Source organism: Perca flavescens, chromosome 3, assembly GCF_004354835.1.
Source record: "Perca flavescens isolate YP-PL-M2 chromosome 3, PFLA_1.0, whole genome shotgun sequence".
Classification (NCBI taxonomy): Eukaryota; Metazoa; Chordata; class Actinopteri; order Perciformes; family Percidae; genus Perca; species Perca flavescens.
The window spans coordinates 14,531,343-14,549,459 of record NC_041333.1 but is presented as its reverse complement, the minus strand read 5'-3'; the positions used below and the strand labels follow the sequence as shown (position 1 = coordinate 14,549,459).

The 18,117-nt window shown below is 42.8% G+C and overlaps 1 protein-coding gene across 8 annotated transcripts in view; it reads right to left on the bottom strand.

Moving 5' to 3' along the window:
• The window catches only part of schip1 (schwannomin interacting protein 1), a 233,620-nt gene that overhangs the window by 11,284 nt on the left and 204,219 nt on the right, over positions 1-18,117 (bottom strand). Inside the window, exon 1 of one of the 8 annotated variants that reach the window (XM_028574674.1) lies at positions 14,468-14,918. The exons of 4 other annotated variants lie outside the window; for them this stretch is intronic. In XM_028574674.1, coding sequence (XP_028430475.1) covers positions 14,468-14,497 — 30 coding nt within the window. In that variant the 5' untranslated portion in view covers positions 14,498-14,918. Of the gene's footprint in view, positions 1-644; positions 844-6,436; positions 6,825-14,467; positions 14,919-18,117 lie in introns of those variants that run through there. 3 more of the 8 variants (XM_028574672.1, XM_028574673.1, XM_028574676.1) reach the window with 3 other exon arrangements.

Sequence of the window (18,117 nt, the reverse complement as noted above, 5' to 3'; positions counted from 1 at the left end):
CTACTTCTCATAGAGTACTCACTCAGGATTAAGTTTACGTATGGTAAACTCCGGAGGAAGAGCAGTAATAGCCGTTTCACACATGCTTAATCTGCAAGAATCCCAATATTACACAATTCCAGGGCCTCTTCCCAATCCTGAATTCCTAACTCAGCGCAGCTTCAGCTTTGGCAGCATTTCACTTACACCAGTCCACATTGGATGTCTCGTCTTTGCTGATAGCAGGTAAACACATCCAACTGAGGTGCAAACAACTAATGAGCGACTCAGTTTATAATAAACTGGGAATGGGAATACCATTTTCTGTAGCACTGACATACTGCTGCAAAGAAGCATTAGAGCCCAGATTATTGTCACAAAGAACTTTTCAGACACACAGTGACTCGGACACCTTAAAGGGCCATGACTACGAGTTTAAATATTTTAGATTTGAAGGTTTAAAAAGCTTATAAGCGGTGTCTGATGGCCTAATGGTTAAAGAAGTATACCATGTAACCGCAACATCCGTGGCCAGGGATCTCATTTCTCTCTCTGTCTTTATACCTTCACCCATATTTCTGCTCTGTATCTTTTTTCCCTCTTCACTTACTCCCCCACACATCTTCCACCTCTGTTCCTCACATTCCCATGTTTTCTTTACTCACCTGATTCAGCCTTACCAGTCGTTTGTCTTTATTTCTCATTATCCCTATTTTCTCCTTTCATCTCCACTTTCCTCCATCAGCCTCAGGCCTCTCTGCTCTGCTGTTCATTCTGTTCTACCCACTCCAAATTGCTTATCACAGCTTCACCTCTCTCCCACTCTTTTTCTCAACTCCTTCGCTCCCTCCTTTCCTCTCTCTCGGTCTGTCTCTCCTGACAATAGTGTGCAGGCGTCGGTGAGAGTGCCTCCACCAAGGACAAATTAACATAATCCCACTCCACACAAGAGCCCACAAGACACACTTGGCACTGCCAGCACACACACACACACACACACACACACACACACACACACACACACACACACACACACACACTGTTCCTATGTGTGTGTTTGAAAGATAGCCTGTGGAGTCAAATGAACACACTTGAGAGTTTCAATTCATTGCTTTACAGGCGCAACAGCAGCCTGTGTGGTACAGTGCAGGCACACATTTATTTACATGTACATCACTCATACAACAGAGCCGACCCACTGTCAGTCACGTTACTCCACAGAACTGCTGCTCCAAGCAAAGACGAAAACCCGAAGCAGCAGGTTCACTGAGCAATGTCGACCGTTTGCTCCCATCATGAGGTGAGTGCTGTGAGAAAAACTAAAATGGGGGTTGCGCTGAGGTCCAGGTGGAACACATTCAGGAAGGCTCAGGGGACATTTTTAATCAGAACGCTGCAAACAGCAAAACCATAAACTTTATAGCTCAGTTTCACAGTTTGTGAATGCAAGACCACACACATTCTCTGCTAGATGGTTGTCTGCTGATGTGTGGTTTAACAAACTCCCTCCAAATACAAAAGTAAATTCCCACACTGGAAGACTCTCTGATAACTTAACTTAGAGATGGAATGACTTGGATAATCAAGGTTACATCTTCAGCCATTGTTAATAACTCGTTGATTAACTATCTTAACAGGTCATTAGGTTCCATAGCCTAAACAAAATAAAAAAATAAATAAATCAGAAAATCAGTTTAAACTAGGCCATTAACAGGGAGAGTTTTTTTTTTGCATTTTACATCCAGTAATCAGAGTTAAGAGTTGTTTGAATATATGAGGCAGAACACAGAGCATACGCGCTACATCTATTCATACGCTGCCACTTTGGATAATATTTGTGATTTAAATAAACATGTTATAACCAACACAAGGACATACTTTTGCACAAGGCTACTGACATGTAGTCATAAGAGCAATGTTTCAACACAGCACTGAATTTGACTATTCATGCTTGTTCTACCCCTTTACATAATGCGAGTGGAGAAAGCCAGGGTGACATGTATTGCTTCTATCATTGATTAGATTGGTAACTGGTCAATCACACTAGGGCTGTAACTAACAATTATTTTAATTATTGATTTACAGTGTTGGGCAAGTTACTTCCAAAATGTAATACATTATAGATTACTAGTTACTGTCATTTGAGAGTAATTAGTTATATTACAATATTACTGTCTCTGAATTGTAATGCGTTACACTACTTTTGCATTACTTTTGAGTTACTTTCACCAAAATAACAGCGGAAGTTTGACTTGGCAGCTAGCTTGTGAATTTCACCACTGGATCAATAAAGTCTCATCTTTATCCACTTTAATACATCACAGATTATTCATAATATTTTGTATAATTAATATGAATATGCAAAGTAACTAAAGCTATAAAAAATAAATAAGTAAAATGTACAATAGGCAAGTAGGAGAAAATGAAAATACTCAATTAAAAGTACCTTACAGTTGTATTGAAGTAGACTACGGCATTGTTGTAAAATGTTTGTTTAAAGCCCTTGAATAAGAAATTCATGTTTAGTTTGAAACAGTCTGAAGGAAATTGTCAATTATAGTGTGATTAAAACTCACTATTTACATTATTTACAGTAATTGATTACAGCTGATATGTGAAAAGGTACACAACCTTATTTGTTTAACAGTAATTTAGTTTTACTGCGAACCGTCACAGGAAGTGCTTTTATTTTGAAGTAGCCTACACAGAAGTTGTCGGTTGTGTACCTTGTGTACTCTTGCTAGCTTACTGAGATGCAACTGTTACGCATGTTGTTGATGCAACAAATACTGTCTATGGATGCAACATGTCCGTCAAGCTAAGTTGCTCACTTTCTTGTTTGTAAAACTGCAACTGTAATAATTATTACCGTTCAGAAACATATTGAACAGTAAATGGTCACAGTAAAAGTTTTTGGTCGTCAAGCCATTCCACTACAGGCAGAGTTACTCTCCACCGCTGATAAACTGCAGTGATTTACGTGTAACAAGACTAAACATTAATTCCCGACATGTTTAAATCTGTCAGCAGCTCGGACACACTGCTGTCCGAGCTGACGTACCGTCACCTGTTGGGACACAGATGTTATGAAATAATACTCATGGCTTTTTTTTCCTGTTAACAAATGCTTCGCGGTGTTGGGAAATTCTTAAAAGATGTTGCGTTAAAATGTGTTGTAACTCGCGTTACTGAGATTGTAACGGGTAATAATATTACCGAAATTTAATTAGTAATGCGTTATATTACTGCGTTACAGCAAAAAGGAATACATTACTGTAATTGCGTTACTTTTGTAACGCGTTATTCCCAACACTGTTGATTTATGTGCTGATTATTTTCGCAAATAAATTATTAATCATTTAATCTATAAAATGTTGAAAACCAGTTTATCTTCCCAAGGTGATGTCTTTAAATGCCAAAACCCAAAGATATTCAGTTTACTTTTATGTAAAACAGAGAAAACCCACAAATCCTCACACTAAAGAAGCAAATGTTTGGCATTTTGGCTAAAAAAAATGAAATCACTGCCCTGCAGCTGGATTAGCAGGCAGGACATCGTCTCTGCATCCCACACCTGCCTGACAACACAACTTCCTGTCATCTGTGTATACAGCATGTAGGTGTTGAGTGCTTGTGTGTGTGTCTGGGTGGGCCTAGTGTGGTAAAACAGTCATCATGGAAGCCCCATAAACCATTTACAAAGGTGTGGAAGATGCCACTGAGGGGTGGAGGTGCGAATTGGGTAGTAAATACATGCTTCTGCCTCTCATTCCTTTCCTACACAACTCGTTTTTTATCATCCATACTGTACCAATAGCTCTTCATCTACCTTATCTTCTTGTCTTTATGGATTTGATGTGCTATCGTGTAAATCTTAAAACGTACTTCCTTTATCGGAAGTAAAGTAGATGAATTCTCAGAGCCACTTTAATGAAGGAAGCAATCACATCCTGTCTTGTTCACAGTTTCCATGTTTGCATGATGCTCCTCTTCCAGGCGTGACTTTTTTATTTCAGTTTGGGGTGAATGAAATGCAAACCTTGCATGTGAAAGGCCACAAACAAACAATCTTTCTGCTCCTTTGATTTGCCCACTTACTCGAATAGACGTAAATAGGGCGTTATTGTTACCTTTTGTGTGCATGACTGGGTAATTTTCCCACTAGAGGTTCTCTCTTAATCTTATGAAATCCTGAGGCTGGCAAATCAAGTTTCCACATGATGATGATGATGTGAAAATTGCCGGTTCCATTGCATTAACATTCAGGATGCATGTGGGAAGGGGAGTAGAGAGAGAGAGAGAGAGAAAGAGAGGGAGAGAGAATGAGTGACAGTCCAAACCACCTCCCTCATTTCCTGGCCTTGAGCGCCAGAGCAGTCACCGTCCAAATTAGATTGGGAGGAACACAATTGGGCTAATTTGTGTTTTTCCTGAAATTCACCAAGTAATTTCCTCCACTGAAAAACCCTCACTGAAATAGACATTTTCTCCTCCACTCTACACTACAACCATTCATCTGACAGACCTAGCACTAGGTCAATGCCAATGGCAACAGGGTGCTAGTTTTGAGCTCTCAAATCTTCCCTGAAAAATCTTTATTAGCAGAGGGAGATGAATTTAATTATCTGCGCTAACAAAGAGCATCCTCATCTAAATTGCTGGCTCTTGTGTCCAGTATTCAGTGGTTAAGAGATGCACATGTGGATGTGTGTGTGTGTGTGTGTGTGTGTGTGTGTGTGTGTGTGTGTGTTTGTGTTTGTCTCTGCACATCCACGGATTTCTACTCTAGTGTATGCTACCACGACCTTTAAAATGTGTCACCTCTTGATTTATTTATACTTCTTTCTCCTTTATTCTCTTTCCCTCCATTCCTCATCTAATAAGTGCTCTCCCTGGTTTTTCACAATGGTGGCTTTTCACCGGCCGATTCCTCACTCCCTGGTTTGACATAAGAACCTACTGTTCACACACAAGCACGCACACAGATACGCAAATACCAGCTCTTATGAGTATTCGGGCGATTTAAGTGAAGCAACAGTAAAAAGCATGACATGTGTATTGAAGAATTGGGAAAGCTTCACTCTGATATGTTTTCCAGGCCTGCCAGTGAGCTGCTGCTGAGCTCACAGCTCTACAAACAGATACAAGGTCACTGTGTCTTCTCTCTCCGTGTGTGTGTGTGTGTGGGAGGGGGTTTTGACTGTGCCTGAATAGCTTCACAGGTCACACAAATGTTCTGGCAGGCTCAGATTTGCGTAAAACTGCACCCATTTCTTTGAAACTATACAGTACATGTATAGTCTAAAGTCAAAGTATTTTCTATTTAAAAGTATAGTTGGACATTTCAATAAATTAGTTTTCTTGCCTTGAGTAAGACGTTTATACCACACTCATTTATGCTAACTATTCAGCAACAGACAGCAGCAGGTGAGCTTAGTTTAGAGTAAAGACTGGAAAAAGGGGGGATATGTCCAACTATTCCACACGCTTAAAGTTTACATCTTGTGTGTGAGTCCGTCTTCTCTTTTCGTGCTGTCGGTGGCCTGTCTGCCCAGGCAGTGCAACATTCCATCCCAGATAAGGGACCTGACCTCTGGCCCCTCATACAGTTCAGCCTCAGGCCAGTGCAAGGCTGTTCCTGTCATTCAGATTTGGAAGAGAACAACTCAGCAAGTGGTAGAAGGCTGTACATGAGTGTGTGTGTGGTGGTAAAAGAGGTGGGGGAGGGTTATGGTGGGATAAAATAAAAAGAAAAGGGGGGAGAATGACAAAGGGAGGAAGGAGAGATGGGGAGCATGAAGTGGGTTTAGACAGGACAATGGATCTCCAAGTGACATTTGAGCTTTCCCTCTGCAAGAAGGCCAGACTATGGATTTGTGGGAAAAGATTCACTGGAGAAATGAGTTTTTTTTTCTTTCCCAAAGACTGAATCAGATTTAAGGATAAAAGCATGGTTACTCACACTATTATGTCACAGCTTCGCCCAAAATAGCTAAGCACTTTAATACCCAAACTTTAAGCATTATGTCAGCCTCAGTCTTTGGGCTGTGTCACATAGCTACACACAACACGCAAAACCCTTTTAAAGTAATATCGAGAAAGACACTTATTCGCTTTTTTTTTTTTTTTTTTTTGCCAAGATGGTTAGATGAGAAGATTGATACTGCTCTCATATCTGTCTGTTCAGTTTGCAGCCTGTATATGCAGCTGTAGCTTCATAATGTGGTCAATCTTCTTATCTAACTCGGCAAGAGAATAAGCGTGTCTAGAAATTTCAAAACAAAAGTAGCTGTATATGTGTGTGTTCACATAGTTGAACCATCAAAGTAAACCCAGTCACATCACATGTGTGACCAAAACAATTCCACCTCTATTTAACCACACAGACTTTTCCAGTAGCCCTCAGCATTCGTGCCTTTCAATGAAGCATGGAATGAGACACAACATGGTCCTTTACCTCTTTGTAGTCATCATTGAGGTAGAGACTGGACGTTTGCCTGATGACATCATCCATTCCACCAAATCCATCCATATCATCCAGAGCCTCCCTCATCCTTTCCTCCCTCCTTTCTTGCTGTCTTTTCCTCTCTACTCCCCAGTCAGTAGGTTAGTTCAGACTGACTCCTGAGTCAGTCAGTACAAATCTTACAAATATTCCCAGCCAGCTCACCCCTGCCATGGTCCAACACACACACACACACACACACACACACACACACACACACACACACACAACATCTACTCCTACACTGGTGGCTTCTCCTCGTCTTTTTCTTACATGTTGTGACACTGTTTTTCCTTCACTTCCCTGCACTTCTGACTACTCCACTCCTCTGACTCTCCCACAGGACTGTGAAAGCACAATGGTCAAAGGTAAGGCCCCTTTAGACCCTCCCCGCCTTCTACCCTTTGGTCGGGGCGGCCTCTCACAGTCCGAGCGAGCAAAAGAGAGGGAGAGGGAGAAACTCACACTGGTGTTTTTTTCCGTTTTCACGCCCTGACGTGAGGACAGCAGCTGCTCGCAACCAGTTTGGAAAGGGACACCTCAGGATAGCCACAGTGTGTGTGTGTGTGTGTGTGTGTGTGTGTGTGTGTGTGTGTGTGTGTGTTTATGGCGATGTGCTTGTGTTAAGTGTGCCCATGTGTGTGTGTGTTTAGATGAATCCTGCTGTGTCTGGAGCCTCTCCTGGACACTATCTCTCTCTCTGTCTATATTTATTGTCCTTCTGTTATACCCAGGACTCCTTTCTGGATTTTTCCTTTTAAGCTTCTTAACCCTCTTATCTAGAATGGCTTAAAATTCTGTGTATGTTTGTGAATGAGATTAGCCTACATATTTGAGGCAAAATGAACTGTGAAAGTGTGTGTGTGTGTATATGCAAGAGGAGGCAGTGTGCTCCCTTCCTGCTAAGGTAAAAATAGTGCCCTGTCTGGACTCCAAAGCCAGCAGCCCCACACCCCCGGCGAGCTAAATAAACCCTGACAGAGCACAATGGACCATTAGTCTGGCACACAAACACACATGTGCACACAAAGTCACTCACTCAGATACACAGAGATTGCGTGTGCCTTGTACCAGTGACTTACGTTTTCAAACTGAGCTCTCCCCGGTGTGTAATGATCTCATCTAAGCAAGACGTTATCGACCCGTGACTCATATATTTGTCATAGCCGCCCAGATAGAAAATTATGTCCACATATGGCTGCGAGATCGCGCTGCAGGGGAATGTGACTTCACACAAACCATCAACTGGTCACACACAAAAATGGAGAGAAAAAAAAAAAAACATTACAATGTTCAAGTGGAAATAAACTCAGAATTCCTAAGCACCAAAACAGGGGGTCATGTTTTTACTCTGTGATGATTGATGATGATGATGATTATAATTTAACAATTTTCTTGATTGAGTATTTTATTTAGGCAATTCTGCCAGTTTGTGTTAAGACAAAATTTGACACTGGTGCATTTCAGAAGTTGGTTTTATTTAGATAAATGAAAAAAAAAGGTATACAAATTATTTTTGGATTACTAAATGTAAGGTATTCAGAAAGTGTTGTTCTGGTATTGGTACTAAAACACAGGTATAATATTGGCACCAATATTGAGAAATTTCAAACAACTAGCTTTGCAGATTTATCCATATTATCCTCAGTTACAGCTTGCCGCACGGTTGGAATGAAAAATGCACTATGACTGGAAATATAACTTTACTAAACTGTAACAACAGCACTCGCATAAGCCTTGGAGAAATTCACAAAACTTTAACCCCGACCTTAAGCAGAGCGAAATTTTGTTAGAAGATGGATTCTGTGTCTTTCTTTGAAGCATTAATCGTCCACCTGCAGACCGAGTCAGGATGAATCATACTACAGAGGCAGAGAGCTAACGGGAAAACAGGGATATCAGATAAGAAATAAAATAGCCAGCCAAGGACAACAGGCTATACAAGAGAGAGGAGAAGAGAAAGAAGGGAAGGAAAAGAACGTCAACTGATGCTGATGAACATACAAACTCTTTGGAGAGAGAGAAGACGAGAATAACATGAGGAGAAAAAAAATCTGAGACGAAGACAGTTGGGAGAATAATGCATTTGCATGATAACATCAAAGAGCATTTGAACATGCATGCATGCACGCACGCACACACGCACGCACGCACGCACGCACACACACGCACGCACACACACGCACACACACACACACACACAAATAGGAAGTGGGTTTGATTCAGTGTTGATCCCTAAGGATTATGGGTAGAGTAGCAAATTGTCTGGTTGTCTCCTGCATCCACCCACACTGGACTGCGGCTGCTGCTGCGGACAATACCTACACACACACACACACACACACACACACACACACACACACACACACACACACTCCATATACGCCAATTAAACCAGTGTTGGTTGCGAGTGAGGGTGGCCTGTTTGCAGCTGAAGGGTGGGGCAGAGTCTGCCCCGCTGATTCTCATTACTGAGGCTGACTTCATAGTGAAGGTGAAGTCAGTGCTGATTCAAATGGGATAAATGGTGGAGAGGGAGGGCTTACCTGAGTTAACAATGCACAGGACACTGGCAATGGGAATCTACAAACACATATACACCAAATCACAGTTCAAGGCCAAAGACTGGGGATACTTTTAGCTGCAAATTTGACACACACACGTGCGCACACACACACACACACACACACACACACACACACACACACACACACACAAACACGCATATGCACACACATGCAAACGCGCACTCACACATTAACACACACACACACACACACACACACACACACACACACACACACACACACCTCTGGTGTTTGACTGTCGGGTCAGCTGAGAGAGCGAGCAAGAAAGCGAGAGAGAGAGACAGCGAGAAAGAGAGAGACATACATACACAGAATGGCTTATTGTTCCAAGTGAACAGAGGGTGACTGTGGGAGAGAGGGTTCCTGGCACCTCCTGTAAGCCTGGGATCCAAGGCCAATGGCGCTGTGTGTGTGTGTGTGTGTGTGTGTGTGTGTGTGTATGAATTTGTGTGATAGGAATGCACCTAAACCTGTGATGTCTCTTTTTATCAGCCCCACTCCATGTTGGTTTATAGGTTTCTGTATCCTTGATGTCTATGCTTGTGTGATTTTATAACACCGGATCACAAGTACTGACACTTATGCAAGGAATGTGCTGGAGACTCTGATTTGATCTTATTTTGGAAAGAGGAAGAAAAGAACGGGGGCTGCTGCCATAGCAACGTGGTGAGAATTTTTCCATGGCGATGCTCTGTGTTCCAAACAAATTGGGCTGCGAAAGGAGCACGGGGCGGCCCACCGGGAAGTCCGCTAATTCACACAGAGGCCAGTGTTTGAGGGGCTGAAGTTTTGGCAAATAGTATATAATATCAGGACAAAGTATAGTCCTGTCTTAAATGAAAAACCGGCTCGCTGCACAGCAAAGCGAGCAAGCAAAGCACAGCAATTTGGGGTTTTAGGTGGAGCTACATGCTATAACTAATTCCTGGCAAACTAGACTCATTTATAATGTCAGTATTTCCATAATTTTAGGTTTATCATCCGGCCACATTGATCAATTTTGTCATTCCAGCATGAGCCATCAGTGGTATCTCCTGTACTGCTAGTCCTCATTTATAATTCACCAGGCCACACCTCGTGTACTGTTTCACAGACACCAGAGCTCTCCTTCACCTCTCTCCAGTCAAGCATGACAAACTGCACGAGCTTGTATACGCATATGCATAACATAAATACACATAAACCCTCACGCACATACGCACAAATACAGAGATGTGACAAGATTTCAACGTTCAATCAGAGTTCCTGAGGCCTTGGCAAGCTGACAGTATTCCTACGGGCCAGGATGACACGCTGTGGCCAAGCTGATAAATCTCGCCATCAAGCCTTCACCCTGCTGGTTCTGCTGCTGACAGCAATACAGCACCGCAAGATTTAAATGAGAAACTGACAACAGGATGACATATTGAGACCTCAGCGTCTAGTAAACAAACTGCGTGCTTTTGGCTCACTTAAGCACTTCATAAAATGAAGAGCATCATCAGGATATAGGGGATTTCTTTTGCTCTTTTTGGCCTCATGGTTTAAAAGTGATATGGCTTAAATGGACGGATGGTTTTGGATGGACTATGGGTCAAATGGTGGCTTTATTAGTTCTCCCGGGGTCAGCCTGTGACTTAATTGGCTAGTGGCTTCTGAACATAAGTGAGAGCTTGCCTCAAACATTATGGGGTGGGCAAACAGGGAAAGGACAGATGCTTTCTATGTTTCTTTTCCTTGCCCTTCTCTGTCTTTCCTCTCCTCTTTACATCAGCCAAAGACAGAAAGACGAGGACCACATCTTAATTAAAGCAGAGAAAAACAATGATGCTGTTAACCAAAGCAGACATGGCCCCAAGGCATGGACTGTACCACAAGACAAACAGAAATACAGCCTGCCTACCGCCCGCTTTTTCCACTTAATCTGTTTACTCCTTGTCCATTTTATCCCCTCATTAAACCCCTCACTTTCCTCTATGACTCCTCTGTTCTTTCCCCCATCGAGCTTTGCTTCTTTCCATCCCTCCATGTCTGTGTGTGTGTGTTAGTGTGTTTTATGTGTGTGAGGGGCGCTGTCTGCCTGCTGGTTGCCAGGTTACGGGTCTAATTGAGGGGCCTCCAGAGAGTCGCTGTTATCAGAGCCTGAACCCTCTGTTCCGCTTACCACTCTCATTCTTTATCTCATTTGCTCCATCTCTCTTTTCTAATACACCCCTTGCATTAAAGCCATCTCCCTTCACTTTCTCTCCCTCCGTAAGTCAGTAAACCTTTTTTCAACACCTCATTCCTTATATTTAACTGATGTCGATTATTTTTTCCATCATCTATCCTGTATCATCATCTCAGTTGCCTCAGAAAGACATACGCCATTATCATTTCTCTCCTTCTACCCACTTTTCCCTTCATTTTGCTCAGCCTGTATTATCAATACTTTTTCTGATACTGTTTCATCTCTGCCTTTCACCTGCTGTCTCCACTAGCCCTTTTGGCGTCACGTTTCTCAGATTATCTGCTGCTCCTTCCATCTTTCCATCCTTCTGTTGCTCCATCTAGCTTTTATCTGCCACAAATCATGGCAGGAAATCATTATCCTGTTACACAACTGCACCCTCACAAGCACAAATCTACTCTCCTGACATGCAAATACAAATATATAGAACTTGCACCAAGATTAAAATGTTTTGTCATATGAGTCTTTTTGAGGGTTTTTTTTAACAGCAAAAATCCTAAAGTCAGACATGCACACGGAGCTGACAAGAGATGAGCTTTTGTAAATGTTGATAACGGCAGAGAGGTGAGCACTTACACTTGTTAGCACCCAGCTCAAAGCCCTTCAGCTAAGCTAGAACTGCGAAGACTACACAAAAAACAGCAGTGAATACTAGAATCTATGTCTAGTATGTGTAAAATGTGATTGTAGGACAGAGTTTCGACTCTCAAGTTTTCATGTTGATTCACATAAAACACTCTGTGCCCCCACAAGACCCATACATCTCACAAGACCCTCATGTTTTCTGATCACCACTTCCTCTGCAGTTTTTCATGCATCGCTACCTGCTTCTACACTTGCTTCTCCCCATCAAAGAACCTACATCTTTCCCCTCAACCCCCCTCCCCCCCCCCAGAATATTCAGCTCATCTCTTTTGCCTTTCATCTACCTCTCTGCTTGTTCCCACTTTCCATCTCCACTGCATTGCAGACTTTCTTCCCAAGCAGAGCTGGTTATAGAGAAGCAGATGTGATGCACTTGCTTTCCTTTAATCATAACTCCTTCACTCCTCCCAATTCCTGGTTAGATAAAGTGGGACACTGCTGTCACATGTCTCAGACCCACTAATAAACATGCCCACACACATATACACAACCCTCCAAGCAAGTATTCACATTTAAATTCTCCCTTTCACTTTGTTGTGTGCACCACACACTCTCCTACATGAAACTAACAGCACAGAATACATTTGCACACACACAGAGTTCAGTCATGACACAACAAACTTGCAGTTACAGTGGGGGAAATAAGTATTTGACCCCTTGCTGATTTTGCAGGTTTGCCCACTTACAAAGAATGCAAAAATCTACAATTTTAATCATATGTACATTCTAACAGTGAAAGACAGAATCCCAAAGAAAATTCCAGAAAATCACATCATATGAATTTATTAAAATTGATAACCATCTGATGAGGAAAAACAAGTATTTGACCCCCTGGACAAACAGCAAGTATTCTGGCTCCTACAAGCCAGTTAGTCTTTCTTTAAGACACAGCCCCAATCCGAACCAATTATCTACATCAAATACACCTGCCTCACCTCGTTACCTGTATAAAAGACACCTGTCAACACCCAAACAACCAGCATCCAACATCCCCACCATGGGCAAGACCAAAGAGCTTTCTCACGGACATCAGGGACAAGATTGTTGATCTGCACAAGGCTGGGATGGGCTACAAGAGAATCGGAAAGCAACTTGGAGAAAAAGATCAACTGTCGGTGCAGTTATCAGGAAATGGAAGAAGCACCACACCACCGCCAACCTCCCTCGGTCTGGGCCTCCACACAAGATCTTGCCTTGTGGGGTGTCCCTGATCATGCGAACGGTGAGGAATCATCCCAAAACCACAAGGGGGAACTGATGAATCAACTGAAGGCAGCTGGGACCACAGTTACAAAAGAAACGGTTGGTAACACACTGATGGATTGAAATCCTGCAGCGCACGCAAGGTCCCCCTGCTCAAGAAGAAACATGTACAGGCCCGCATGAAGTTCGCCATTCACCACCTGGACGACTCAGAAGAGGCCTGGAAGAAGGTGATGTGGTCAGATGAGACCAAAATAGAACTTTTTGGCCTCAACTCAACTCGCCGTGTTAGGAGGGCAAAGAACACCGAGTACAACCCAAAGAACACCATCCCCCCGTCAAGCATGGTGGTGGCAACATCATGCTTTGGGGGTGCTTTTCAGCCAAGGGACGGGACAACTCCATCGTATTGAGGGGAGGATGGACGGGGCCATGTATCGTGGAATTCTGGACCGACATCTCCTTCCCTCAGTGAGAGAGCTGAAGATGGGTCGAGGATGGGTGTTTCAGCACGAAACGACCCTAAGCATACCGCCAAAGCAACAAAAGAGTGGCTGAAGAAGAAGCACATCAAGGTTCTGGAGTGGCCTAGCCAGTCTCCAGACCTGAATCCGATTGAAAATCTTTGGAGGGAGCTTAAAATTCAGGGAGGAGGGCCAACATCCCTGCCGAAATGTGCACAAACCTTGTCACCAACTATAAAAACCGTTTAACATCTGTGCTGGCCAATAATGGCTTTTGTACAAAATATTAACATGCTGTTTGTCCAGGGGGTCAAATACTTGTTTTTCCTCATCAGATGGTTATCAATTTTAATAAATTCATATGATGTGATTTTCTGGAATTTTCTTTGGGATTCTGTCTTTCACTGTTAGAATGTACATATGATTAAAATTGTAGATTTTTGCATTCTTTGTAAGTGGGCAAACCTGCAAAATCAGCAAGGGGTCAAATACTTATTTCCCCCACTGTACATGCGTACCTCATGCCTCCTTGACATGAATTGATGAGGTTGGATGATGAGGATGTGAAGGGGAGGTAAGACATTATTCCCTTGAGTCAAGTGCTCTCTTAGCAACCAGCCAGCCATCAGATTCACAACACAATCACATAACCATAAAAGAAATACTCCTACACATCAGCAACAGCAACAATGTCCTACTTTCAACGTGAGATTCAAGGATTTACAATAAACTGAACTGAGGAGATAAAACATATTTTTACAATCAGCGGAACTAACAACAACACAATGGACCTCAGCTTGTGTCTGTCGAAGTGGCAAAGAAATTGGCAATTAAATGAAACTAATGTGATGTGTCATGTAGCTCTGAGAACTACCTGGTAAGAACAGTTTTCCTGGTGGACCATCCTTCACAGCATCCTAAAGCAGAGTTGGCTGAGCTGGGAGAACAGGAGCGGAACTGGGATAAGATTCCCAGCCCTGCAGTAGTATTCCGGCGGAGAGGAGGGAGGAGGAGAGGATACCACCCAGGCCTCGATCAAAAAGATCAATTCTGCTGCTTGCCTCTCCTTCAGTTTTCACCCTCTGCTATGCTTTTCTATCTCTGTGTTCTGATTGTTTTCTGGTCCGTCTGTTTGCTAAGAGAGAAGGACAGGGTCTGATCGCTGCTTCCCCAAAGCTGAAAAAGGGAGGGGAAGGAGAGACTGGAGGAGGGTGTGAGAACGGGAGGGAGAGAGAGAGAGAGAGAGAGAGAGAGAGAGAGAGAGAGAGAGAGAAAAAAAGAGGCAGGAAGGGAAGCAGTGAGAAGCAGAGTACACTCCCGGTCGCCTTTCTCTCTCTCTGGTTCGGACTGGAAAGGGGGAGGAGCTGTTGGTCTGAGTGTATGCAGACTCGGCCAGTGGGAAAGGGGATGGTGGAAGGGGGAGGGAGGGAGGGAGAGGTTGGCGTGGGTCAGGGTCGGAATGTCATTCTGCTGGTTCATATGGAGTCATGCCAGGCAGAGAGACACAGAGAGAGAGGAAGAGAAGGGTAGAGGAGTGACTTTTTTCCTTTACCTCTGGCTCAATCCCTATATGAGCTGCATGAATTAAAGATAGGATGCTGCAATACTCAAACTTCAACAGAGCCGGAGATCAAAGTGTTAGAAAATGTAAAGTACCAAAAGATGGCATTTGATGTCAGGTCAGATTGTTATGGCTGCTTATTCTCGATTTAATCTAACATTTAGCCAGTTTCAACACTTTTATGTGGGCAATGATGCGTCGCTCACTGATGTGTGAGTTTGTTTTTATCTTTGCCTCACTGTGTAAAGGTATACATAGTACATGCGTTTTGCATGTACATCTTCCCCTCATTCTCTGTTTGCCTCTTTGTAGGATTATAATCCCATAGTGGCAGATGGCTGGTCTATAATCCCCACACAGGCCAACCTACTCAGATAATCTCTTCCTTCTCAATCTCTTCATTCATTCCTCTATCCTGGCCTCTTTGCATTACTGTTATAAATCCCTCTCTTTGTTTTCTGATTTGTCTTTTCTTTTTGATCTCAATGAGATGTAAACAGGTGTCCTGCTTATTGTGATTTTTGCATTGGAGCACCATCGCATAATATGTAGATTATTTTGCAATTAACTGATTGATTATTTAGTCAAATCAAGTCAGTTTTATTTATATAGCCTTAAATTACAACCAAGACTAACTGGTAAACCAGCTGATCATTTCAGCATCAATCCACTTTTCATTGTTTGGTTTTATCAAGAACTGTAAGCACAGCATTTCTTTTCTTTTCTTTTTTTTAAAGATATTTTTGTGGGGGGCATTTTAGGCAGCTGAAGACATGAAAGGGGAGAGAGAGAGAGAGAGGGGGGATGACACGCAGCAAAGGGCTGCAGAGCAAAGTGGAACCTGCGGCCGCTGCGTCGAGGAGTAAACTTCTATATATGGGCGCCCGCTCTACCAACTGAGCTATCGGGGCGCCCTGTGTTCAAACCCTTTTAAGGGCAATTAATTTTTAGGTCTAAAAATCTAAATAAAGAAGTCAAATATATATGTGTGTATATATATATAAAGTCACAGTATAGTATGTCTGAGTTTTTAAAAAGTCATAAATTGTCGAAAAGTGGAACCCGCGGCCGCTGCGTCGTGCAGTAAACCTCTATATATGGGCGTGTGAGCTACCCAGGCGCCCCAGCATTTATTTTCTTACGCTGTCAACACTCCTGTGAAAGTGGTGGAACAGCTTTGCACAAGAATGTGGGGAGCGTGGCATCCTGATGCAATTAAATCATACATCTATTTCAGCTTTCCTTTTCGTCTTTTTTTTTTTTTGGCAAAGTAGCTAGCTACACACACCTCCTGTTATCTCATCCCTCCCCTCAGGCCAGATCTCTCTATCCGATATTGATCTCTGTTGGGTGACGCTGCTTTTCCCGATAAGACCACTCTTGGGTTTAATGACTTGGAAGTGGATCGATGAGCTCTCTGCTGTGATCTCTCTGCTGAACATCACTGGCTCGGGTTTGGCCTTCTGAGTGGTGCCCATCTGGGGCAAACTGGAACAGTGCCCATCCTGTGACGCTAACCTTGGATATAATTATCTGTGCATGACATTGGCCAGTGATTAACTTGTTTTTCTTACTGTGAAAGCTACTAACTGTGCCTCGTAAAAGCTTAAGCTTATGCTGAGTTTACAGTCATACAGTAAGTTGGGGAAAAACAGTGAAGCCAAGCGAGAAATAGCAGAGAGATTAAAAAAAGTGGCGGGTGAAGGGAGTCATACATATAGCAAGTCAAGGGATCCTGAATGTTCTCTCAATGTGTATATGTTGCTGTCCAAAACACAGCACAATCACATGTGAATCAACCTGCTGATTTCAGTAACCTAATAAGGAATTTCTTAAATGTGGTTCCAAGTATAAACTGAGTTTCTCTTAAGATGTTAGAACGCGTAAGAAAAAGTGCTTTTTTGGATTTCCAACATTGTCTAAAACACACACACACACACACCACACACACACACACACACACACACACACACACACACACACACACACACACACACACACACACACACACACAGCTTACTTGTAGCTTTCCAAAACCGGCAATCCTTAAGATCTTTAGATGCATTAAAGCCTGATGCTTCACCCTTATGAATACAGATGCATAGTACTGACTTGTCATTTTGATGCACTAAGGCAGGTGCACACATACACACAGGAGCAAAACAAACTTTTGCCATGCCTTGATAAAAGAAGCCGCAGCAACCCCTTTTCTCTCCTCTATCACCATGGCAGCAGTCATTGCGTTGACACTCCTGCCACTGACCTTCACACGGTTGTCAAGGTTACAATCTGAGTCACAGAACAGGTGAAGACCAAGACAGAACCTCTTTATTCACACTAGAAAAGAAAATATCTGACACGACCCTGACTGTATATTGTGCAGCTCCTGATGAAAAGATGATATGAGTATTAGCCATCTCAAATAGTACAACATTTTATTTTATGATGTAAGTGGCTTTTATCAGCACAAAGAAGAATCAAAACAAAGATTATTAACTGGAGACAAACAGTAGTTTAGCCTCCCACACACTGGCACCATTAGGAGGGTGTTTGTCTGGGTGGTGTAAATCTATAAACTAAAAGACAAGTGTCGATCGGCTAAAATATAGCTGGATGCTGATTCTAATGCCAAACTTTGACAGCATATGTAATTTATTCCTGCGCAGAGCAGTTGTGTGAGTCACTCTTGCTGTGAGGGTGTGCTGTAGTGTACACCGAGCACTGGAGCAGCTCATCTCATCCTAGTTTTCCTCCTCTCACCCCGCATATCAAAACACCACTCATGTGGGACTCTGTGTGTTTAACTCTGCTGTGTGGGCATATTTATAGTGGCAAACAGAAATAATGAATGCCTAATCATAAGACACTGATAATACAGTCAATAACATGGTGGATCACTCCGCTATTAGTGGGATACAGAGAGAGTTGGAAATGATACTGTAGGTGGTAAATTCCTCGTAACA